Source organism: Sparus aurata, chromosome 19, assembly GCF_900880675.1.
Source record: "Sparus aurata chromosome 19, fSpaAur1.1, whole genome shotgun sequence".
Taxonomy (NCBI): Eukaryota; Metazoa; Chordata; class Actinopteri; order Spariformes; family Sparidae; genus Sparus; species Sparus aurata.
The window spans coordinates 11,314,017-11,341,384 of record NC_044205.1 but is presented as its reverse complement, the minus strand read 5'-3'; the positions used below and the strand labels follow the sequence as shown (position 1 = coordinate 11,341,384).

General features: G+C 40.5%; 2 protein-coding genes across 2 annotated transcripts in view; both read right to left on the bottom strand.

Annotated features, from left to right (window-relative positions):
* Positions 1 to 27,368, bottom strand: part of ntng1a (netrin g1a) — a 302,462-nt gene that overhangs the window by 113,640 nt on the left and 161,454 nt on the right. The window lies entirely within an intron of this gene.
* prmt6 (protein arginine methyltransferase 6) lies at positions 11,722 to 14,855 on the bottom strand. The gene has a single exon (XM_030397939.1). It carries the CDS (start codon positions 14,788 to 14,790, stop codon positions 13,738 to 13,740), a length of 1,053 nt encoding a protein of 350 aa, XP_030253799.1. The 5' UTR covers positions 14,791 to 14,855; the 3' UTR covers positions 11,722 to 13,737.

The following is a 27,368-nucleotide window of genomic DNA, read 5'->3' as shown; positions in this document are numbered from 1 at the left end:
CAGTAGGAAAGATAAAGATTCCAGGAAAGGCTGATGGCAAAAGAACTTCCAGAGGATGCAAAACAGTCTCCACGAGACACAGACAGCCGAGGCGGTTATGGCACATTTTAAAGCAACTGCTGCCCGATAAAGGCTGCCACTGGACTCCATCACAGTCTGGTTGTTTAGAGTCATTACTTAAAAGGGATAACAATTGATTCAACAATAATGTAGCAAGGTTTAAAGCTGCTACACACAGCGCTTTTTAAATGGTACATGAAGACATTTATGACTTTTATCGACATTCATCTGCAGCAGGGACCTGGAACATATGGACAACGGAGGGTCGAAGCTAGAAAATCAGTGGAGAAATCCAACCCAGTGTCAGGAGGCTATGTATGCAACAATTTTTTTTTTTTTTTTTTTTTTCCTTTTTCCTTCTCTGAAAGCCAGAAATCTCAACAACTGGCCAAAGTGAGTTGAGTCATTGGTATTGATCTCTAAACCGAGACAGATACGAAGTACTAGGAACGCGGTCCACTTCAGATCTTAGTTAACTCGTCTTTTAGTTTATCTGCGACACAGAGGAAAGGTTAAGGACGCGCTGGCGACAACCTCATGGAGAGGGCTCCGCAAGCAGGCTGCCTCTCTCCTCTGTGAGCCCAAGGGCAAGCTCGCCTGACATGGACCTCTTCTTCTAAATCACTCAGCGACAAGAGGTGGAGAGCTACCACAGTGCACATTTAATTCCCACTTACTGCCTCAGCACAATGACTCACTGTAATATTTTTCATGCACAATACATTTCTGGAGCTCGTCTGCAGACTGTTAAGCTCTTTTCCGACTTTCCTTCAAGGCCTGAAAAACTCTGAGCTCAGACAGACGGGGTTTGTACATGTGACCGTGTAAGTGGAGCCAGACACTATTGGAAGGATAAGATACTGTACTTACACACTAAGAGGTGTCTTGTGTATACGAAGAATATATATGCGCTGAAAGGAGAGTGAAAAGAGGATGTGTTTGACTGTGAAGGATTATCATTCACACACACACAGACACACACAGACACACACACGCACACACACACACAGGCGTAGAAAGACCACGTGCCCTCAGATCCATCAGCAGGTTCAATAGACAGCTCTTTACTTGAGAGACCAATAATCACGTGCCTCCTGTTCCGATATCTCACCTCCATCCTTGTGTGTTGTTAACTTTCTCTTTTTTTCTTTCCTTGTCATATTGCATGATGGTTATTAGAAAATTGATGGGTAAAGCTGTTCTTGCACATCCCTGTCTGGCAGACGCCAGGCACAGAGGTATTGGATTTTTACGCCTGTTCAATGGAGGGTAATGTTGCCTTCATCCGGAGGAGTGTGTTTGTTAGTGGAGGGGTTGGAGTATGAGAGGGGGGGGGCAGTGTATTCATAAAGAACTAGTGTGTTTGGGCTCGATACACTTTAATGTGGTAAAATACAGCTGTGTCATCAACCCAAATCTGAGAGTGCACGGGGCGGAGACAGACAAATGCAAATGCAGGGAAATCTGTAGGAAAGAGACAAGCGAAGGTTGTAAAAAGCAGCAATTCAGTACCGACACATCAAGGTTAAAACTGCAGCATTAAAAGTTCGGCATGCAAAATGTTACTTATGCAAAAGTACAAAAGTGTGAACAGGAAAATGTACTTAAAAGTATTGTGGCGTATTCTTACTGATGCGTATGATACTGATAACATCTGTATACCAGCTGATATTCAGTCTGGCTCATCTTTATCTGATGTGTCATCACTTTTGCACTGGCACTGCCCCATGACATCAGCGCTGAAAAAACCTCCTCACTGAGTAGGTAGGTGTGGAGCAGGCGGAAAAACAATAATCCTTTTCTTGTGAAAGAAGGTTATATTAAAGGTTGTTTCATAAATGTGTATGACTAAATGTGTACTCCTGCAAAGATAGTGTAATGAAGGGCTGAGTGACAGTTGTTCTTTTAAATAATGAAGATTTATTGGTGTCCCTCGCCCAAAAGGGGGAATAAATGACACAATTGGTATCCGCCTGAGTAATATGCTGTCATGATACTGTATATATCATGAGTAGGTATTTGACTGTATGCCAATACTGTTTCTTGTTGTGTTACACCATTGTAGGTAATTACTACTAATTACTCAGTAGGACTGTGACTGGCAATACTAAATTTGTGGATTTTTTTGGCACAGATTGTGTTGAAGCACCTTGATAATTTATGTATTTAATTCCCTGGATTATACAGATCAGTCACATCATGCTATATATTAAGATGTTATACATTTATATCTTCATACTTAATACATTTACAATAATGAAAGAATTCCCATACTGATGCACAAATGTGTAAGAAGCACTTTAATGCCCTAGCTGAAAAAGTTGACGCCAATTCCAACTACTTTATAAATGTTAATAATTGAAGAATTTGCACCATATTTTATAAAACGCTCATAACCTATGTATATTAACTATGAATCTATAAGTCACTAGTACCCGTCACCCTTTACAATCATTAATAAATGGTACATTCATAGTCAATTACATTGTAGTTAATAGTTATAATAGTATATATTATAGTAATTAAGCGGGTTTTTTGACAAGGAGACAACTGGCAGAGATGTATTGTCTTTGCACTCACTTCTATGTAACTCTGACTTTAAGAGCTTTTGATTTTCCTACTTGCTTGATACAGACAAGGTGAATCAAACTGGTACCTTCAGAGTTTCTATCTTGTGCTCCCTCATAAACTGCCTGACTATGCAAAGCACCCTAACTTCCCACAGGAGGTGAGACACTTAGTAAGAGTCAGGACAAAAACAGGGCTCACATTGCAATATGGGATGCCTTCTACAGACTGAATCAGGTCAGTCCCGGCACCTTTATGCACCTGCTCCATTTGGACTTTGTGTCAAAGGTTTATCATGCTTCAGCCTGGCACTAACCCTCCGCTCCAATCTGCTGCCTGCACACCTCCGCCGCTTATCCAATCCTGCACGGTGTCCTAAACCCATAACCTGACTCGCCCACATTGAAATATCATATTAAGTTATAAAACAATACCTGAGAAGAATTACATAGAGCCATAATCCAAAAAGTGCATGATTGAAAAGGGATTAAAGGGGAGGAGGAGGGAGGAGGGAGGAGGGAGGATGTGGCCGTACAGTTTGGTGGATTTGTACTTTGCTCACAGGCTGAGAGCCGGCTGCCTCGGGCTGATTGTGAATCGGGGCCATCCCGTTCAGATTTACGTGCCCCTGCGAGTGATTTGGGATTTACTTTCTTAACACGCGCCGTCCAGATCTGTCCTTGTTGTGCGGTGTGTGTCCGTCCATGAAGTCACGCCTCGGTGCCTTTAGCTGGATGCATTTGTGATAGGCAGTGGCTCTTTGCGGCTGAGATTTGCAGCTCCGGGCTAGAATAAATACTGTTTCTCATTTAAATAAGTGTACTGTTTTATTACTGTTGAAGAAAATATAGGAACATACAGTGAGACAGAGTTATTTTGGGTTTGAGCAGCAGGCGCATGGGTCAGTTCCTGCTGCTAATGATAATGATGACAAATGGTCTGGCCTGCTGGGCCCCAGAGAAATGAAGTCCACCTCTCTGGGGGTTGGACACCAAATTAGCTTTTGTCAATACCATGTTCCCAAATTGTCCTCACAGGATGTGCTGACAGAAATATTGGTTACTGTAACCGACTGTGGGAATTGAATCCTATTGGCTTATCTGTGGTGTCATTAGCATACAAGGATGAATGAGTGGCCATGATTAGATGCCGCGCGCCGCCTGAGCCCAGTCGGGTTTCAGCAGCAATCGAAATGAGCTCTGTAGACACACATTCAACGATTTCCCCCACAGTTTTTATGCGCTCAGTGAAGTTTAGGTTTCACACTGTACAACCCAAAGAGAGTTTTGATATGCATGTTAATCTTGTCACAAAAACATATCAACAGGAACAAGCGACTGCAGGGATTTAAAAGGCCCTCCGACTCTACTGAAAATTATCTCAAATCAAACCAGATTGCATTATTGGGATTTACATTCATCTTGCTTTAGTTTTAGAATACATTACTCATAATTTTTATCAAAGAGGGCACTATTTGATATCAGAAAGGTGACAGCGAGGTGCTGAAAGTGAGGATGAAATACCCTGAGATCCATCCCCTTACAAACTGGGCTCCATCCATACACAATGTCTGAGTGAGTTGTATTTGTTTCTAAAGTTGTCATAGTGATACGGTGACGACACTGCAGCTTCTTTTAAATGGACATCAAACAGAACGTTCTGCTCTTGCATATAGCAGTGCAGTGGGAGCCCTGTAAACTGAGCTGAATGGCTGTGGTCAACACAGATGTGAGCAGGCGCACACTTTGTTCCCATCGTTTCTAGAGGCTGACACCTCAAGGACAAACCCATATCATCGCTGTCGCATAAAGACCGCGTAACTTCACGTTGTAACTCGAGGTTCACATCGACACCCTCCGGTGAGCTTCTTGAAATCCCTCATGTAAAAACCTTATTCTCAAATTCTCGCACCACTTTATTTGTAATCTACTGCAGAGTAACTATCACTGTGTTGGCATAGATGTTCCCAGTGGCTGACGGCTCCTCTTGGACTGGTGTTCCTTATGTACATACAGTACATGTGTAGAAAATAAAACCAACATTGCCCGCAATCTCACATTCTTCTGCAGGTGTCACATGGAGCAGAAAATGGTTGGAATAAAGGCTTTTTAAATATGTTGCCTCTTTCTCCTAGAACAATGATCTGAAGAATTCATCTTTGTTCAGTGTGTTTGTTTCTAAATGTATTTAGCTTCGTTTTAAATGGCTTTTGGCACTTTCCATTTCCTGTGTTGTTAACTACTGAACCTACCGGCTATTTAGAGCCATTCAAGGAACAATTTTCATTCCACCATCGCTTCTCGATTGTAATTCAAGGCTGATATCCCTCACACTCTCCCATAAATAGTGTTAATAATTGTTGAGTTGAAGAATTTTGAACAAGTGGGCACTTTTTGTAATAACATCAATAGCTTGTTTTTTTGTTGTTGTTTTTTCAATAAGTATAAACAAAACCAAACTAGATTTGTCCCTATGTTTATGTAATTTAACCTAACATTCTACCCTCTTCTGTAGTGTGTGACTGTTGCATTAGCGGCCACGCTGAGATGAATCACTAGAGACATGTCGCCAGCAAAACCATTGTTTTCCTATGGTACGGTGCACCTGGCATACACTTATCTCTTGCACCATGCATCACATTTTTCTAGCAGTTTACAGAAGCTCAGGGCGTGGAGTCACACCTCTTTTTTCAATAATCACATTTGATGGCCTTGTTGCGCATGCAGCCCCGTTCTACAGATGCACATCACTGTTTTGCCTGATACATTTTTCCGAGGTGTTTTGTGGAGCTGATGTGCAGGAGATTTTTTTTTTAACTATGCCTGCAGCACATGTACAGGACTGAGTGAGACACGGAGAAAACAGGCTGGGGAGCTTACGTTTTTTTGGATTGTGTTTGCAGTTTTTGGACAGCAAAACAAATTAAAACTTGAACTTTTCACTGAGTTTGTGTAATATGGGTGAGTTAACATCTACAGACTGAAGTTAGCCAGATAAAGTTACCAAGCAACCACTAGCTAGTTAGTTAAATCGCCAGAGGGTGATCGAGACCTCGTCTTTTTTTGTATAAAAGGGCAGCAAACACTTGCATTTCAAAAAATGACTGGCCTTTTTTTCATGCTTGAGGAGCCGTTCTCCATGCTGCCCTCATGCCTGGTTAAGCCAGTTTTATTGATTACAGTGGAAGCGCTGCAGCAGCCGCCCCACAAACAGTCTGCAGACATTATGTGCTCACTGTTGCCAGAGCAATCAAGACTGTTGATGTTGTACGTATTGTTGTAGCGATGTTTAACTGCTGGCCTCTTGACCAGATCCCTCTTAAAAAGACAAGGTTACCCCTGGTTAAATTAAGTCAAAATATGTAAACAAAAATAAATAAAAAAAATAAAAACTGCAATTTTGGTAAGTGGTGAATTCTTCCAAAAAAAGTTGACATTTCTAATTTCTTAGAGGGCACGCATCTAGGGAAGAGTCATATCTAAAAGTACAGTATCTGTATCACTGGTACACTTGGAATGTCTGTCCAAATGGAGGAACAGGAGCAAGACTTCAGAAAGTGCATCAGAAAGATTGTGATTGTGGACCTCTCTGACTGAACTCTCCGTATGAACAGATGATGTTGTCATTCAATGTTTTGATTTGATGATCTTCACACATAATGCAAAGAGCTCAGCATCAAAGCAATCGTGTCAGGATATTCCTTGGCAGACACAGCAGAATGCTAGCAACAAGGGAAACAATAAATAAATCCCGCCACAGAATGCCAAAGACCTCAGATTGGGTGTTCCAACAAGACCTCAGGCGTAAAGGCTGGCCAAACCAACACTGGAACAGCTACAAAATAAAGATGTGGAGGTCTCTGAGTGAGCCAGCTGAAACACAGACTTGATTCTCAAAGGAACATTTGTGTGATAATATAAGGCGGTCTGTAGACATTTTCTGTCCAAATTAAATGAGGTTGAACAAATCTAAAAAGGGAGAATGGGAGAAAATCCAACAGTGTTAAGCTGACATACAATCTGTTAAAGCTTTGATCACTCTCAAATATTATTGTGCAAATACTGTCAAAATTGATTAATGTTTAGCCACAAAAAACCCTCAAGTGTATCTTCATGATCACTGATCATACGATGTCCAGCGATATACTAGGTTTACACTTTGTCTGAATCACATTTTGAATTTTATGCGGTGGGATTAAGTGACAGCAAATCACATTTTTATCTATTTTGACTCAAGATGAAACATATAAGTATAATTCAATGCAAGGACACTTAAACCTATGCATTGTATACATTGATTCAACTCTACTGTAGTCTTTTAGATAATACAGCTGTGAACACCTGACTGCCTGATAGAGTCCTTAGAAGTGTTGAATCGGAAATATTCTAAGATCAACACAACATTCAACTGCGGCACAACACTTTATTCCAACCAACTAATCCTGACTTTCATCATTAAAAAGTTGAAACACAGGTTCTGAAGACAATTGCATATATCGTGACTCCAGTTCACTGATTCTTCGGCTGCGCTGTCTCTCAGTCTCATGCACCAGTCCTGCACTGAACAATGAGTCTTGAAATCAGCTGGATTAAGCACATTGTCTATTGATTGGCTCCTAAATTGCTGTGCGATACGAGACAAATAATCCCATTTCAAGTTTCAACATTTGTTTCTAATGGTTTCGAAATCATTTCAGGCAGGAATGGATCACAATTAGTTTAGCATTTAGTGGCCAAGAGTGGTCATGCATGCATGAGTGTGATTCTGGGCTTAACAGTGGCTGCCCGTGCTGCATTTGACATTTCCATCCTCTGGATACCTAGCTTCATTCTGCCTGCAGGGATTTTTTTTTTCCAGGCACCTGTTGAGGCTGAGGAGAGACTCAGCCACAGTATGTGCATATTAGGCTTCTGCAAGTGTAGAATTCAATTTGAGAGAATAATGTGATGTATTTCTGCCTCTCTCAGACACAAAAGTGCTGTTTGGCCTAGAAAAAGAGACTGAGAGGCTCACCTCATACTGTAAACCTCTTTCAAAGCAGAGCAGTGACAGAAAAAAAACACTGTTTGACATTTGGCAACATGGATAGGACCTTGGTCACCACCAGGGTTTGAAGTGGATCTGACTGACTTTTGAGAGAAAGAGTGAGCATTTCATCACTGCAGATGACGTCTGTGACTTCAGCCAACATCTCACCGCCGTGATGGTTTTAGGACAGACTGTGTTTCATTCAAGTGAAAAAACAAAACAGAGATACTGAACCTCTGAGCGGGAATCAGTTGTACCTCAATGACACTGAATGAACTGAATCTTGAAAAGAAATTACATGTTTTAAGCAGCAGCTGCAGAAAATGGAGCCAATACTTGAACAACCTGTCTGTCTGTTATGAAAGGCAAACAACTGGTCCTTTGTGTGCCAAATTTTGCTGTATTATTCAACACTGATCTTACACCACAATAACATTGTCATTGAAAGCTGATATTGTGAATACATCCTTAGAGACAGTTTCAAATATATGTGATTCTGTTGACCATCAAAAATACTTTGTTTTAGAATAGAATAGAATAATATACTGGAGGCCCCCAGGGATGTGTGCTCAGCCCCCTCTCATTCACACTCTACACCCATGAATGCACTCACAAACTCCATTGTAAAGTATGTTGACTTTATCTTCGGCCGCATGGTAAACAACGGGGAGAGTTCATATTGGGAGGAAATCAATAATCTTGCAGAGTGGTGCACAGAGAACAATCTACTGCTCAACGTCAGCAAAACCAAGGAGCTGATTGATTTTAGAAAGAAAGGATGCAGAGATGCACAGCCCTGTCTACATCAGTGGAGCTGAGGTGGAGCAGGTGAACTGAACACTAGCTCCCTGGGAATCAACATCACAGAGAACATGTCATTGTCATTGCACAACACCACCCTGGTTAAAAAAAAAAAGGAATGCACAGAGCGATCCACTTCTTAAGGAAACCTAAAGGCTAAATTCTGGTGCCAAGCTAATTTCAACTTTTACCGAGGACAAATGGAAGGCACCCTGACTGGAGACATTGAAACACTGGAAACAACTGGCATGGTTTGTGCACGGCCTAGGACAGGAAGGCTCTGAACATCATTGGCACCCATCTACAGAGCATCAGTGACATCAGTGAAGTGAGATGTCTGCACAGAGCCCGAAGGATACTAAAAGACAACACTGTCTGGCAAAAGATGCAAAAGTATCCGCTGCCATACCAACAGACTGCAGAGCAGTTTCTTTACTTAAGCTGTTTAGACACAGGACAGAATAGCACTTGGAAGCGCTAGGATGAAGCACTTGGGAGAGGAAAAAAGCTGCATGTACGTCTTGTCTCTATGACAACAATATCTTGACAACCACCGCTATATGACCAACACTGTCCCTTTGTGGTTTACTATCCATTTGTTTAGTTGCTTTACATCAGGACATAAGAGCAAGGAGGGTGTGGGTGCATGACAGGGAATATTATCGCCTAAGCCAGAAAATATTTTTTTTAAAAGAGCACCGGTGACATCAGCAGCCCCTTACTGAAAAGCTGAGAAATTTCAACTAGAAGCCTTCGGAGCAGCTGCACAAAAGAGGCGGAGTGCTCGGAAAAAAATACGCTGGGTGCTGTGATCTTTTCTCTGGGTAACCACCTGCTGCCGCCGACGCTCGCTCCTCATTGGAAACAATTGAAAAAAAAAAAGCTGGCACTCAGAAACAAACGCTATGTGGACACAGGCCAATAGTTTTTCTTATGTTGCATGAAGGGACTAGAATTTACATATGCAATCTGTGTTGTAAATGGCAATTGCATTATTGAATTGAACCCTGAGTAGTAGTTATTGGTAAGGACAAAATGTACTGCGATGATGTCTAGAAATGTACTTACTTATTGATCCTCATGATACTAAGTTTGTTGGCTCCATATGGTGCTTCCTGGACACCGCAGCAGAGGCTCACTGAATAAACTGTTGTCATCAGTGTGATGTGACAGGAAAGGTGTCACGGACTACTGTCTTCTTCAGAGGTTTCTGTTTGTCTGTTCTTACTGTAGACTGTTCACACGCATCATGAGTTTGATTGCTGCGCTGTATTCCGTTTGCCGTCGCAGCTGCTGTCACTTAACACTTTAACATGCTTGATAGCTTACAAAGCTTACAGTTTTCTCAAATCATCGATGTTGAAGTGGTGATGACTAATTTCTCCATAAAAGCTTTCAAAGCATGTCTCCATGTTTTATCGTCAGGGCTTTGCTAGGCTTCATGTTTCTATATGGAACTGACATAACACTTTATGTAAAGGTACACATAATCATCATTAACCGGTTGATTGTAAGCATGCAAACTGCTAGTGAATTAGTTATCAGCAAGACTTCACTTTCATAACGGGGAACATAGTGCTAGTTAGAAAGACTTAAGAGTAAATTAGACACTATTAGCACTATCTGCAAACTACAGATATGTTGCGACTGTACGTTTCTTTAGGTTCAATTTTCAATTTTAACTCGTAACAATGCTGTGCTTGTGCTCTAGTTACGTTTAGGCACAAAAACCATCTGGTTTGGTTGGACAAACATCATTTTTGGCTTAAAATACCTGGCTTTGTCACTGCAAGCACAGCTGAAAATATTCCCAAGGTCTTCCAAAAATCCAGTGGTGTCACACTTGCAATGATGAAACACATTCTTGAACCATGGCCTGTAACTCTACCACTGTCCCCTACACCTCCAGGCTTGAAAATCAGGCCACAAACATGTATGTGAACATGTCTTGTGAACACCTTTTTAGAAATGACCGTATAGGCTATGACACAAAGAAATGTTAACAGATCAGGGTTTTTAGAAAAGTCAACTGCCAACAATTTTAATAAGCAACTAGTTAGTGGTGAAAATGTCTACTTTCATATACATTACAGGGTTGCCAGGACTTCACCATTATACCCAGATGGAGGATATGGTATTGCTATTTCATTAATGGAGTTAAATTGCCAAGTCTACAGTTTAAGACCTAATTTATTCTTTGGGTTGTTTAAAGAGACTTTGATTTGGTGTTTGATTAACTTTAGCCAAACTTTCCCAATTCATCATGATCATAACTAACAGTTATTCTGCTTGTTGTATGTCATAGTGAAAGGCAGAAAGAAGTCTGTATATTATATCAGCATTCTGGTGATAGACTGACAGGATCTGGATGTGTAGGCTTATTCATTTAAAAAATAATAATTTACAATATAATACAACCCAGAGGCCAGACATTTGCAGTTCACAACATGATTCAGCCATTGTTCAATCTTCCCCAGACTGACAGACAATGCCCTTGATTTGCAGACACTATAGTTTGTGATTAATTCGAAATGTGTTCATTAGAGAGTGGGTTCACATTTCAACTGACAACACTGAAACAAATGAACCACGTATTCCAGATGACGATGTGTGAAAGATAAATTATCACCTGAGATTTTCAGGCTTCCATCTGAATGTATTAACTGCTGTATAATCATAATGCAGAAAAGGTGCTGTCTATTATAAGACTCTTCCACATCTGGTGCCTTGAACTCAATAAGATAGATATAATCAGAGGAGTAAACAGTCTTTAGTTACATAACGGTCAATCAACACAGTGTGTAAGCAGTTATCATTTCAGACTGTTTTGACCTTAATTATCAATCAAAGGTAGATGAACAATTATTTCGAAAAGTTGATAGTATTTATATTTCCTGGTATTACTGTGACCTGTATTTATATTCATTTGGAGTAACAGTGGTAATTGTGGCTGTTCTTATTTGAAAACCCAACACACACATTTTATCATCAATATCAGTTGTTGTAATTATGCCACATAAAAAATACCAAATGACTCACCAATGTTACAGATAAATCAACTAAAAAAAACCCTGCCTTTCTAAAGCAAGTAAGGAACTCGATTAAATGCAGAACAGTTCATCTGCAGTTCACTCTGGGGATGGTTCTTTAATGTGAATGTTTGAACCTGCAGATTCCTTTTGGCAAGCTGTGGATGAACGAATGAAGCTGTACAAAAATAACTGTAGCAATGTTGACATGGGCTCAGGATTTTGAAGCTAATCCTAACCGTTAAACTGTTTATTAGATTCTAGTTCCCATCTGTTCAATAATGAACACAGTTGGTAAACAATTCTCTTTGAAACACAGTTGTCAGCTCACAAAACTCAAATAGAACTCCCTGCAATATAATCTGCCAAAATCCAAACACACATTGACTCTTTAGTATAAGTGAATGGATGACTGATCAGTGACCAGACAATGTTTTGAATTAAATAACTGATGTGTGACAAGTTATTAAACATGGCCTTCAAACGTTTGACTATCACAGAAAAGATTTATCCTTAATAGTTTCTGATGATAAAAACAAATAAACACTTACAGCAAGGTTATTAAAGACCAGGGAAGAGAGAGTGTTGCACAAACATTAAAACCTTTGCTATTTTGTAGAATGCTGCAGCAGAATTACAATTTTGGATTAAGTTGGTGGGGTTTGGCAACAGATGATGGTGTGTGCTTGGTTTAAACCAAAATAATGAGCCAATTTGGTTTGTTATTAAAAACTGAAATCCAGCCAATGTAAAAGCCCTCCTGTAAGATGCAGCCTCCTGCCTGACTGCAGCCTGTCCAAGTCAATATATTGGTCTAATCATCATTTGAATGCAGCATTTTGATCAGATCCCACTCAATATGCATAACTAAATTCATTAGAATATCAGATGTCTGCAACATGGTGTTGAATTTATTCAACCATTGGTAAAAGCTGCTTTACATAGCAACAAAAACAAATAAATCTACTAATTAGTCAAGAGTTTTAGTTTCTTATGATGGCGAAATAAAGTTTCAAATGCTCCTCTACTCCCACAATAAAAAACTGTTTAAACCTAAAAGCTGGAGCTGAAACAAGTTTTTGGGTCTATAAAAAAAAATTTAATACAAGACATTTGAAGATGTCAGTTAGGACTCTGAAAACATTTTCCTATACCCCTTTTCCAATGGTAAAACATCCCACTTAAACCTGCTAAGATCAGGCTTTTGTGTGCAATGGGAATGTGGAAACTGATGTAAACTAAGACCCAGGTGAACCCTTGCAATTCCACCAAGCGAAGTGATAAACATCCAGTGGTGACGCGTAAGTAAGGAAGGAATTTGGGATGCAGACTATTAAGGATGTTTTATTACTGGACACAGCGTTCATTCTTATGAAAGCTGCTCAGTGGTGTTTTGAAGCCAAAAAAGATCCACTTCCCAGGTATGGAAATAATTGGATTGCCGACTGAGCCGGCTAACTTCAGGTTTAGCGCTTGTCTAACTTGAATGAGTTTCATAATGGGCCTATTGTTGTTTTCCCTTCTATTACAACGGTTTCTGGCGCATTCCTGACATGAAACATGATGTCAGTGATGTACAACGTAATGATTCAGATAAAAGTCCCAGACAGGATGCCTTGCCTACAGGAAGAGAGAAAGGGGCTAATAGGCAATTTTTAGTGGGTTAATCCATGTTTAAAAAACCTGTGTAGATCTGTTAATTTCTGTGGATAAGTGGTACTGTTGATAAGGGTAAGCTATTCTTAAAAATTAAGGAATTTGGGATGCAGTGTTGTGTTGGTATAAAATGGGTTGTAAATGCTGTAAATTGAATATACAGTATGCACTATTAGTGTGGTTGAGTGGGGTTCAAACAAATGTATATAAAAAAAGTGGGAAGGTATGGATGTTCAACTTCCTATCGAGGTGTCAAATTATTTATTAGGTGTAAAAACAAGCAAAAACACAACATAAAAACAGCATGTAATGTAGTTAACCTGTTGACTTGCAGTAGCCGGTGTCAAAAATGGACTACGGTTTAAGACTTCAGTCTGAAACAATGGGTCAAAACCTGTGTGTATGAATAAGATGTCAGCTGTAGTCCCTTCATGCATTTGTCCTAGTGAGACGGTGCCTGGTGTTACTTTAGAGTTTCTGGATACAGTCACATATGCAGTCATTGCTCCACTTTTGCAGTGCGCAGGTGTGTGAACGTTAGTAACAGACAACAACACACGGATTCTGACTGTTGTGTTGTGGTTAGACTATGACACTATGGCTGAGCTTCACTGCTCCAGTCAGGGATGGAGAAGGTCCTGGACTGTCTTTTGTGCTCTCCTATCGTGTAGTCCACGTGGATACATATATGTCTGGCGCTCTCCTCCGAGGGGTACATGCTGACCTCCCCGGTCACCACCGTGTCTTGCACCACATCCACCGGAGCGTCCAGGTACAACACCGCCTGCTTCCAGTGCGTCTCCGGTTTGAACGGGGACGTGGAGAGCACTAGCGGTTTGTCCGGACACGGGAAAGTCACCGTGAAGTACACGCAGAAGGCGTTCACCGCCGCTGAGCCGAACGACTCGCACCTGAACTTGCCCTTCACCGACCGCAGCAGCTCCTCCACGGTCACCGAGTGCAAGTCAAGCTCGGCGAGGCGGGCCGGGTGGGAGAGCACATCCTCGACGGTCACAGAGTTCACGGTGATGTCGGAGTTCATGATGCACCTCGTGGCGAAGTCGGACATGCAGGACATGTCGACGCCGTACTGGTCTTTGAGGGTGTACCAGAAGTGTAGGCGGTCCTCCACCACCGGGTCGCTGATGGGAGCGATGTAGAGCTCGGCTTTGCTGGGCAGGATGATGCCGCCCGGCTGCAGCCACTTGTCGCGTGCGTACAGCACCGAGTTGAGCATGGACTCGTGCAGCAGGGCATAACCCATCCACTCGCTCACTATCACCTCTACCTTCTCCGGTAGGTCCACCGTCTCCACTGTGCCTCGAATGACTTCAATCTTATCCTCCATATTGTTCTGTTTAACTATTTTGACAGCCTGCTCGGCGATAGAGCAGGCTTCAACGGCGTAGACCTTCTTGGCACCGGCTTGTGCACAGAAAATGCTCAAAACGCCGGTTCCTGCCCCGACGTCCAGCACAACTTTCCCCCGTATGGACTCACTGTTCCTCATTATCGCCATCCGGTACGTGTTCGTTCGGACGTGGTCCGCTATCATTTCCTCGTGGATGGTCACATCGGTGTAGCTGTCAAAGTACAGTCTGTCCTGCCGGCTTTTATCCAATTTTCTTTTCTTTACGACATGAGACATCTTCTCTGCTGTGGTGCTGCAAGCTCTGTGTTTTGTTGTACTACTTCCGCATTGTGGAATCTGGAACTTGTAGTTTCCCACGGCACGCGATAAGAGACACACATGATTACGCGCACTACAATTCCCATCACCAAGCGACAGTGACGCTATGGTTGGTAAGGTGCATTCAGGGACAGTGGAGACGTGGTACATATGAGCGTCTTCTGGATAGAGCAGCGTCAAGAACGACGTCTCCCTTTTTGTTTTCGTCACGTCAGTTTGAGATGTGGAGAATAAAGCCAGCTGTAATGTTCTCATAATCAAACAATAATCTGACAATATTATGCCACTGCGAGTGATGCTTTTCTTTGAGTGCAATATGCCTGTATTAAAATTTCCTATCAGTACCTGAACATTGAGGAACTCAGCTTATTAGTTCTTTTCGTTATGATAACCCTTATTGCAATATTACAGTCTTTGTCTCCTATGTTTATTTTTATGAAATCATTGTTATTTTAGGTACAAAATATTACATTAGTTATAGAAACTTTAAATGATTAACTGTTGCTAGGAAACTATAAAAGGACTTAAAACAAACCTTAGGTACTCAAAAATGTGTAGCTTTTGAGACACTGATGCAATATTTGGAAATAGAAAGAGCAAACTGAATATTTGGTTTTGCAGGACGAAACTTCTAACTCCTACCTTTGGAGATCTGCCTCTTTCCAAAATAGTGCAGAATTGTCATTATATCATCACATTTGAGATGGCTTTTTTGGGGCACCTATATCTAAAGTGTGTCTCCAAATTATGCCGAAAAGACTTAAATCATTTTGACAGGAAGTTTAATTTTTACAAGATTCCTGAAACGGTTTTCTGATGAAGCAATTTGTGTATATCATTACACATGCAAGACTTTAACACTCATTAATCAGATCTGTAAATGTGCAGAAACTGACTCTCACTGTCACCTGAACCTCTTTATCACCACCAGCTAAGACATCCTAGTAAGCAGTTACTTCGCTTTGGAGCTTTCAAAAACATACAATTATCTGATATGACGAGTACTTTAAAGTGCAAAGTCAAGATTAAGAGACGCCATTTTTATCTTCCAGGAATAAATTTACGGCGGCACCACATCCTGCTGAACACCAGAGACACATCATATAAAGTAACTACTTGTCATTCCGCCTTTGCAGGGTTTTATATTTCAGAATACAGCTGTGAAAAGTCCACTGAAAGAATAAATCATCTGCAGCATTTCGTGTCCAATAATTAACACAGGTTCCAGTCACCTATAGCACATCCTGTACAATGTCTATCTCATAACAAGCTGAACGAAACAGCATGGCCATTACCGGTTTTGAGCTTTCCCCAAAGTTATGGCAGGCAGAACACAGCTGCTGTCTCTAGACAGCCCTGTGGGACCCTCTCCACTGTTTCTGAGATCTTTGGCAAAAGATACTGGACAAATCAGCAGGAGCTGTATCCCATTTCATAAAGATGAGAAGAAAGTGAGAAGGAAGCAGTGGGTTGTGAGAAGAAATACAGCGAGATGCTAGGTATTTTGTTGTTTTCAAGAATACCTTTGAAAGCAAGAGGACAGCACAGTGTGATGCAGGGTATGTGAAATAATAGCATTGCAAAATAAGTAGAAAATATTGCTGGGGAATTTGCGTGCGGGTAGATGGGTAGGTGGGTATATGTGTGTGCATTCACATTAACATGCTTCTTCTAAATTTGTATCCAATGCTGCTTTTAAAGAACTGGCACTCCTGGGAAAATGTGTGCATTTAATAATTCAGCCTTTTCAAAACTTGACAGAGAATAAAGCAGGGAAATAATTCTGCATGAACTGATATGTTTTCATCTTGAGTAATGGAAACAGCAACCACCCAGGGAAATGAGCCATACCTTTGTAGTAAACATTGACTTTATATTCAAAGCTCCCATTTTCCTTTTGGATGTATTTGATTTATGTTAAACCAGAAACACACTAACATCAAACATTATCTTCAGATGCAGTGTAATCCTGAAATGAGCCAAATATCAAAGCTGGACACCCACATTCAACTGGTCAAAAGCAAAATTGGACTAAATACAATGGTGGAATGGAAATATACAATAGCATAGATTACTGGAGCATGAAATACAGACACTGGAATTGAGATTGTGATTCTATGCACTTGGCAGGAGGGTTTGCAGGCGTTGTAGCTGGTAGACAGAACAGACAGACAAGCAGATGTTGGCCATGTTGTCCTCTCCTCCTCTCAAGCTTCAGGTGAAGCCGCTGCCAGGTCCAGACACAGCCAACACCCAGCTCCCACCGAGATGTCTGGCATGATTTACCTTTATCCTTAAATTACGTAAATGGCAATGTGTCCATCTGCATTCATGCAGAGATGAGCCTGATTTCCAACCAGCTGTCACAGGTGACCAAAGTTTAGGTCACACATCTGGTAAGATTATTGTTCTCTTATTAAGATTCCTATCAGGATCTGGCCCTCCCATTTACTGCTCAAACTCCACATAAGGCTAAGTTAGTTTCTTCAGTTTTAAGAACTCAGAGTTTGAAAAGGATGCTTTCACATGTGATGACTGGAACTTTAAATGAATTCTAGGAAATTTTAAAATTGAATTTTTATTCAATATGGTGCTAATTGCAACTTTTACTTAAAATTCAACAAACATCACAGTTTCATCTCAAAACTTCCAGATGTCCTGTGTTTTTATGTTGTCCTTTTTGTAGCATTACTTTGAATTTAATATTGATACTCAAAAATCAACTATCTGACCACCAGGAGCTTTAACATGAACCGAATATATTATTAGCAAAGATGCATTTGTAGTATAAATATTACATTTACACAACATTGATTATAGTCTACCAATGATCATGTGAGCAAGCTAAGACTAATGTCACACCACATCACTGCGCAGCACCTACAGCATACATAGTGGCAAAAGTGTGACGACGGTCTTAGTGTCTCAGCCACAGTGGATGGTTTTTCAACTGATCAAGCAAGAGACAGAGGGTGAGGCTAACGTGCCGAACATTAGCCATGCTGCAACTTCTGCCCACTTGTTTATCCATGGCATTATAGACTGCCCACATGTTAATGAAGGTCCAGTTTAATATGCAACAGAATTTAATTCACAATTTATGAAGTAGGTGTCACTGCTCCATCTTTCTATCAGCTAAGGAGTCTTTGGTAGACAACCCTGAATCCTAGATTACGCACAATGCTAATGTTTTTAGAACTCTCAGTATCTTTACTTGAATATATTTATCTGCACATGGCAAACACAGTACTTTGACCGTTAATACTACCCTTTCATACCCTCCGGATGGAAATTTTTACTACTGAATGCCAAGTCTAAGAAGATGAATGATTTTTGACTTTTATTTCTCAGTCCAGCTCACTGTTAAAACTCTCTTGATGACCTAGCTGCTGATTAGCTTCCCATTAACTACAGGGGACTGATGATGGTCTGACTGATGGTTAAACACATGTGGTCTCTGGTTGTAACTTGTACTTGATTCAGTTTCTATGTGTCTCAGTGTTCTCTATTTTACCAGGCTGCAGGTCAAATTTCCCTCTAGTACAATAAAGTTAAAGTTGAAGGCGAGCAGAACCGTTGGTTAGGAAAAGACTGTGGTTACAGTTCATTAAATTAATCATAAGATGTGGAATCGTCCAGCATTACCAATATACTGGGCTGTTTTGTTTTTTGACACACGCTTGCACTCACACGTACACACACCTCCTCACCACATACTACCAGCCAGTCTGAAATACTGCATGTAAATACAGAATACTTACCCTACTCTCAAATGCATGGAGGATTTTAAACTGCCACATATTTTCACAGATATGCACAGCTCAACTACCAGCTACTTTAATTAAACTTGGCCAACTCCTGTTTGCATAATAAATCACAGTCCCACGTACAAATGATTGGAGATATGATCAGATCTAAGAGAGGGCAAAGGAGTGTCTGAATGTGTATGTTTGTGTTCTTATACTACATGTGCCAGAAAAAGTGGGAGGCTATACCAGTGATAAAACAATGAAACTGAAAAACAATAAAAGATAAAGTGAGTCGTGCTTCTATAGAGGTGTTGAGAGATGAAGGGAAGCACTGTGTGGGCTCTCTGTACTGGAGGCCCATCAGCAGCTGTTCTTCTTTGTGGCCAGCTGCTGTCAGCATGCACAGCCTCATGGGAAGTGCCTGTGTCCTGTCAGTATTACTGGACCTGTCAGCTGTGGCTACAACAAACACACACACACACAATAACCCACCTTGCATACTTAGATATGTACAGTATACATGCATGCATAGCCGACACGTCCTCACTCCCAACTCACCAAGTATGGCAGCTTGGCCAGTAGCCTAGAGCTTAAAACTACAACACTCTGCCTACCCCTCCAATGGTAGTTTTGCATGTTGCGGTGTGAGGGCTCTGCGGTCAAAAAAACATTATGTTGCAGCGTTCACTCAGACTGCACAAATAAAGCTTGCTGGCAAACATTTCATCAGCAGTGCTCGTTGAGGTTTAGGCACAAACACTACTTGGTTGGGTTTAGGCGCAAACAATACTCGGTTAGGCTTAGTCACCAACACTACCTAGTATGAACCACCCAACCAACCACTGACTTGGACTTTTTTTGCTCTTCATACTACTACACTAGACGTTTCAAACTTGGAAGTGTAAGGCTTCTGTCTTTGACGCATTCGGAGTGAGAATGGCCTGGCATAGAAACCTGCACACATAGAAAAAGCACAGGCCACTGCAAGATACCTCAACCCACACTAGCACAATAGGCTGATACACACATGCACATACTTGTCAAGAATACATACAAAAGGTGCTCAAGGGCATGCACACACTTCCACACACACACACAAACACACACATACAGCCATCAGTTTTGGTGTCACAATCACCCATTTCAGAGGAAGGCATACTGCTGAGCAACAAATACAAAGGTGCAATGGCTTTATATTGATTGTTCCCGGGATCGATACCAGGCGACTTTGATATCTCACTCCCAGAGAAAGAGCCCACATCTGTGAACAGTGCTGTGTCATAACACACTTTCCATCTCTTATTCACCTCCTTATTCACCCGTTTCTTACAGCAAACCTAATTCATCTCACCCGAAACACTGTTTCACGCATGGATCCATCTGGGTGCCTTTTCCAAGTGTGTGTTATCTAGTTCCATGCTTTGACATCTCCCTATATGGACACAGTGTGTGCCAGTACTTATCAGTGGAAAAGTTATAACAACTGCCAGAGCAAGATTTCCTGCACTAGGCGATTTCATTTGACTTGTTTGTACAGTCCACGAAACACCACACATCCGCACACCACTCCTGAGCCTATCCCTCCTTCCAATTGCCTCGACCAATCATTTACAGGATCTTGCACTGTCAATCCAGACCCCAGTAATCAATTCATTAATTACATCCTTTTCCCTGCAGACTCACTTCCCTCATGCCACCCCAGTATCACTTACATTACACTGCAATTAGATTAAATTACTAAGTACAACCTGCATGTGACAGCTATTATGGCAGCGTCAGAAGGATATTATGCTGACTCCATGGCAAACCCACGTCGCAATTTGTAAAATGGAAATATTGTCTGTTTGTTAATGGAGGTTATTTGATCAGTACATTAATGATAAGACACTGTGATAGTCCCATCTGGATTCCACAAATAAAAATCCCAAAGTCTGAAATAGTTTTGCTGCGTATCGTATTTGACAATATCCTATGAAACATTATGGCCAATAAGTAGAAAAAAAATATACATAAATAGTGGGTCCACAAGTCTTAAACCAATAGTCAGCATACTTCTATTTTGCATTGTATTTGCTTGAAATGCTGTGTAGAACCTAAATTAATGGTCTCTCATATACTATGTACTATGTTGTATTAATATGACAATGTACTGCGTGATTCACGCTCGTATATAGAGGTGGGGGTACGTTGACATTTTAAATCTTTGAAGAAAGTCAGGCAAATGTAATATTTACCTACCAAATTACTTATTCAACTTCAAAAAAGACAATAATGTACTTGCCCAAATGTGGAAAAAATCCTTAAAAAAACAATCCCTTAGTAAAACATCAGCCTATCTGGGTGTGTCTTGCTGATGTATGTTTATTTTTGTATGGCAGATTTAAAGCTGATTTATCATCATTGTTGCCAATAGTCTACAGCGTCACTATAGACAATATAAAGCCAGTCTTAAGATAGATATTCCAAAGCGTTGGAAAATCTGAACTGATTATGGTTCAGGGTATTACCAAGGTCACTAGGCTCTTCCCTCTTGGTACTATCAGGAATGTCCATACAAAATTTCATGGTAACTAATCCAACTGTTGTTCAGATATTTCAAACTGGACCAAAGAGCTCGACTGAGTGACTTTGCCATAGCCATGCCACTGGCATGACTAAATAATTCCAATGGCCTAAACATCCACCAAGTTATCCTTGAAGCAACACTTACGTGCCTCTCACAAAGCATTCTTGTTCTAGCTGGAATTTAAATGTGTCTCAAAAGAAGCCCTACTTATCAGACACCTATAACACTGTGTTCATAACTTGCTCCATCAACAGCTCAATGATTTCTACTGGTGAACATAGTGCTTCAAGTGGGCTGTGATGATGTCACAACCAGTGTTGGGAAAGTTCACTTTCTACACGAACTAGTTCAAAGTTCAGTTCACAAATTTTAAAATGAACTAGTTCAGTTCATAGTTCATAATTAAAAAATTTGAACTAAGTTCACAGTTCCAAAAATGAACTAGTTCATAGTTCTTTTTTTTTTCAATATGTTGATGCGAGCTATTATTTTTCAAAATTATTGCCACAGCCCATATAGAACCACAGACGACTATTGTTCTATCAGTTTTAACATTGAAACTGCAGCTCTTCGACAATATTCTGCAAAACCAGATTGTCCAGCTGCGGCTGGGAGATGAAGACAACGGAGCGACTACTGTACGCCGTTAATGCAATTTGGGTGGTAGAGGATCTGTTTTGGCTCGCCGTTGCCGTGTCTTTTGATTTTTTATTCACTTGCACATACCTTGAAAGGGTAGCCGGGTGCTTTAGAGTTCAAATTAAAAATAAAATACATAAATAAGAAAATAAATAAATAATTTAAAAAAAAGAAGAAGAAGAAAGGGAAAAAAAAAAGATAAATAAATAGATAGTTCAGAAAGTGGCTTCAGGGAAAAACTTTTCATAATGACTCAGTAAGGTATTACTTTTTTTGTTACTTAACAAAATCAGAGATTGAAGCAAAGAGCTCAGTTCCAGGAGAAAAGGAGAAAATTTAGGTAGTGATTTTGCTCATTTTTGTTTGTGAATAAAACATTTTGCATAGGATAACAAAGTTCATCATGTGTTCAAGAGCATTATCTTCTGGGTTAACATAGCAAATAACATGTATAAGGGTAAGAGAATGGACAGAGAGCAGCATAAAAAAAAATGAAATTCAACATCACTCCAAAACTTTTTAGATATACCACAATAAAAAAACAGATGTGAAGCCTTCATTTGTTTTTGTCTCCATGCTTAGCACATTGATGGTGCATGCGGCGGTGCGACTCTGTGGAGGCTGCTGTTGCCAGTGTTATGTCTGTTCAGAACGAATTAATCTGTGTTCGTTTGGTAATGCCTCACTGCATGTTTGGTGTGCAGCTGTTTCTGTCTGAAATAGTTAAGTTTCGTTTTGATGGAAAGTAAAGCGAGTTACACAAACCTCTCGTTCAGCGTCCTTTTTATACACAACAGCCAGATAGGGTGTTTTTTTCGCTACATCAAAGCCTGTTCACAGTGTGTTTTAGCCGGTTTTCGCCTGGAAGGCTCGATGGAAATCTGGCGCTCTCTTGAACGAAGTTAAACTGTGAGAACGCACCATTCACAAACGCCAGAATGAACGCGTTCACAATAACGTTCATCAGGCAGAAATACAGTACGTTCAGTTCACTTTCTCCCAAAATAAGAATGAGTTCATGAACGATCGTTCATTGAAAGCGTTCAGGCACAACACTGGTCACAACTGGGACAATTTCATGCATATCGGGACTGGAGGCGTTCTCCATGTCACGCCAGAGAGACAGAAAGGCGAAGGAAGGAAGAGCTGCCCGCTTCCTTTGATAATCTGCACTGATAATCCATTATAAATAGTGTCACTGCTGTTTGTCAATGTGTTTTTATGCATTTATTCCTAATATTTGATTGGAAAGGAATGGAAAATCATGATTGACCAGTGGATACATAAAGGCACTTGAACTTCTGGTGGGGATAATAAATAAATGACTGTAGGCATCTGGACATTTATACCCAGCAACCAGTTTTGCACAGGGTTACCTGATTATCCTGCCTTGTACGCGAGACTTTGAATCTTCGACTACTTCTTCCTCAATAACATCAAGACAGGGACTATGGATCACCAGTAAGCGCCGCCGACTGCAGACCATTAAGAAATCAATTCTAAACCCATTCTTCTTCTATGAGAAGCAAGTAATTCACCTGTGGTGCAAAGCGAGCACGCAACGGGAGGCAAAGGGCGAGAGATGAGTTGGAAATCCAGTCAGCTTCATGCAAAATCATGCTGTGTTTGCCATGAAAGGATCAATCCGTTTGGCAAAGAGGATGGTAGTTTGTGTAATGCTTCTTGCAACTTTGAAACACCCTCTCGTGCGAAAGAAGTTAGATTTGTGAGAGTCCTTTCTTTCCAGTTGTGAGGAGATCAAAGGAAGGAGGCAAATATTGCCAATGGATTAACACAGGCTATTAAGACATGTTTACCAGAAAAGTTGATTACAGAGAAGATTGCCTTTTTTGTTCTCGGAAATATGCTTGTTGACTTTCACTTTTGCCAAGAGTTAGATAAGGACAGTGATACCACTGATGCATCAGTATGCTAACTATAAAGTTGCATCTTGGCTTGAAGCTTAACTTAGCTTAGCATCAAGACTGGAAAGGGAAAACAGCTAGCCCGGCACTGCCAAACTATTTCTTTAAGCTTATACAATTGGGTTTGGCTGAACTTGATTCACTCTTGTTTTCTAACATGAGTCGACACATCCATTAGCACTTTGAAGGGAGGTTATGGATCTGTGTCATTCCATCTTTGCTCTGTCTCAACAGTCACTCCCCAGTTATTTAATCATCCTTTTGTCCACTTCATCCAATATATCAGATTAAGACTCACTTCTTGGTTGAAAGTTTCTCTCTTGCCGTATAAATTATTAAATGCATGTTGTTATGTTTGGAATTATTTTTAGGAATCAAATCAGATGCAATCATACATGTATTACATTTTTATAAATGCTATTTCGAGTGTGTTTTGAGTTCATTTGTGCGCAACACACAACATTTATTATGTGTGGATTGTAATAATTTGTGAAATCCATCATGAGCATATCATTAATGTGCTAAGGTTACTACAAAAAAACATATAGGAAAGCCGGCGGTTTCCAAAGTATGATTCATACCATTACACAGTGGTGCTGTATTGTATGTAGCAGGGGGATTTCCATAATAACAAGAACACAATCATGTAATGAGCAATGTTTGTGTTGGGAAAATTTGCATCGTTACCTCCTGTGTTCTGCTGTCAGTTTTAATTCTGCTCATGTACTTTGGAGCAAGTTTAAGTCATTCACTGGGAAAGAATTAATTTGGAAGCGCTGTCACCTGCCATGATTAGGCCCATTACTTGTTTACTGCCTCCGAGGCAGCATGTGTGTTGGCTTTTGTAGCCTAAGTATGATATCACAAACAGCCGAGGGAAGAAGTTAGGAGGTGAATTTCGACTGAGGAAGAGTAGATAAACAGGCGCTGAGCAATTTGAAAACACTGACACACATAGCTTTCAGCAGAAGCCATAAAAAAGAGATATGGAGCATCATAATGCATTGTACCATTTTCTTTTAATTCAAAACGCCTCACAGTTTAAACATTTGGTTATTTGTCTCTTTGCCATTATGCAAGGTCACGATAAGCCAGACAGCTGTGTTCTCAGCTTCATTTGTGTTTATTTTGCCTTCAATAAATAGACTGAGAGAAAGCCCTGTACTTCTGAGGTGATAAGATCCTCCCAGCTTGTGCTTCGCGCTGACCTTGGGCGCTGCAAAGTAAAAATCGATGCTCTTTCAGAAGGACAGAAGGCAGTATTCACTTTCTGTTAAGGTAGTGTGCATCTTCCACAGAAGGCAAGACAGGGGAAAAGAAAACCTGTGATGCCAGTGCATGTCAGCGGAGGGTTTATCTAAACAGGCAGACACAGACACAAAGAGACAGCGGTATAGATATTAAAGGATTGGGTAAGAATAGAGCTCACCAATAGCGGTACATTGTGTATATTCAGGTCTTCGTCTGAAATCAAACACGGTTCCCTCTGCCTTATGAAGCTGCAGATGCATAAAACACCTTACATATTTAAATGTCTTTAAAGCTGCTGTAATCAATACATTCATGCTTAGCCATGTGTGATGTGAAAGTTCCAGCGCAGTCACCCGAGAAAAACGTTTTTGCAAAAGAAATACATGCAAATCTGTTTTGGTTAGATGTATCGTATTGGAATGTCCAGAGCTTGGGGGGATGGTGTTAGAATTACATATATGAGACAAGTTTGCTGAGCCAGCCGCCACACTTGCGCTTCAACTTAAACACGGTTAGATCCGGCTTCTTTGTGCAATTGGAATGTGTAAACTCTGCATTTAAGATCGTAGGATTAAAATCACACCCTAACCCTGACCAAGTGGTTTTTGTGCCTAAACCTTACCAGATCATGAGCACAGCCTTGTCACAGCAGGAAATTAAACATACGTGTCCAAAGAAATTACATTTTTTAACATGTCTGATAAGTACTCTTATTCAGGCAACTGGGTTGGAACGTTTTCATTAGCAGTGTGGAGCCCACATTTAATTACAGGTACTCTCAGCTTTATGGAGCTTGATAGCTGTTTCCAGCTCATTGTTTTGTCTTAAAGGCGGACAACTTTAATGATTTGGTTTCTCCCTGCTTAGTGTTGTGTCAAGACACAGCAGGCAGTTTAGTTAACACACCCACTGCTACCTGCTGAGTACCGAACTGCAGAAACAGTAGCAACTTGCTAGTGAAGGTAGTGGATCAAAGAACCAGTGTTCCCTCAGGAGCTGATGATCTTGTTAAAAACTGAGAAATTGCCAACTGACTTTACCATAGAGTTGTGTATATACAAACAAAAATCAGCATAAGCTTTCAAAAGCTGTATCACAAAAGCTGTATTGAAATCAGTAATATCAGAGATGCAGTAGTAATTTAAAAGAGTTCTTTAGAATAAGGCTATAAAATGTGGCCACTCCACCCACCATCGTCCAATAATTTCATCTCAGCAGTCTACCCTCGAAAGCTGTAAAGGTGTTAATTTACTTGAACTACTGCATCAGCCCTTATTCACAATCTGGGGGACACCAGTGAGAAGCAACTTATTCTCACTATTAGCTCAAATGAAATCCTACTGACCGGTCACACCACAGGAAGTGATGAGTCAAAACAAACTCCTGCAACTCAGCAGTGTGTTCTTCGGTCTCTCTTGTGCCTGCAGTATTCTTTGGAGGTGGTAGACTGCCAGTTGTAGACGTAAGGGTGCACCTTAAAAGTATCATCTCCATTTTTTTAAAATGTTGATAGAAATTTTATATTTTAACCTCCCAAATTAGTATGTCTTGAGTCACTAGCATGCAAAGGCTTGTGCACCTGAAGAAATTTGAGTTATTCAATATTTAAAATGCAAAGACAATGACTAGACTTTATTCTCAACGCTTTTGTTTTTCAAGCCCTCATTACCAAAACACCATAAAAAAGGGGAGTGCTGAAATATTGCAAAATGCGATACATGACAGTTTAAATGTACAATCCTGCTCTACCTCTGCAGGAAATCAAATGTTGGTTAAAGGCATACTAATGCTTCAGACTTTCACTGACTGAGGACAGGTGGTGAGAGATTTAGCTATACTGTGTTACTGCTTTCCTCTAACCAAATAAAAAAATCTGTTGAAGAACATTAGCCCTGCTGCTAATTGCTTGGCTCTGTGTGTCTACTTGCTCACATTGATCCCTCCACAACGTCCGCCAGTTGAAATGGAATTGTGAAATTACGGAAAGTGGAGAGAAAAAGGATATCGATGCTACATTCAGCCACACTTATTCAGATAAGGTCAGTAGAAACGGTCACTATGGAGCATGAATTCATATGACACTAGTGGATTTTGTTCAGCTATGGCATCAAGTCTCTTTGGCTTTAAGTGACACATGCTGTTTAAATTCTACATGAATATTTCAACTACGAGGACATGAATGTTGCCTCTCCACAAACCCAGCTTATTGAAAACACTCCTGGTAGGGACATGTGTTATTTTAAACATCCTGTTCTCTAACCTTGTTGGAAAAAGAAAAGGTAAAATCAAGCCAAACATACTCTAGAACTAATTTGTTAATCCATGTTAATTTGTTAATAAATTGCATTTGGATTTAAGATTCAGCAAAAAGGGTTGTAAACTATTCGGTGCAATGCTGCTGTACAG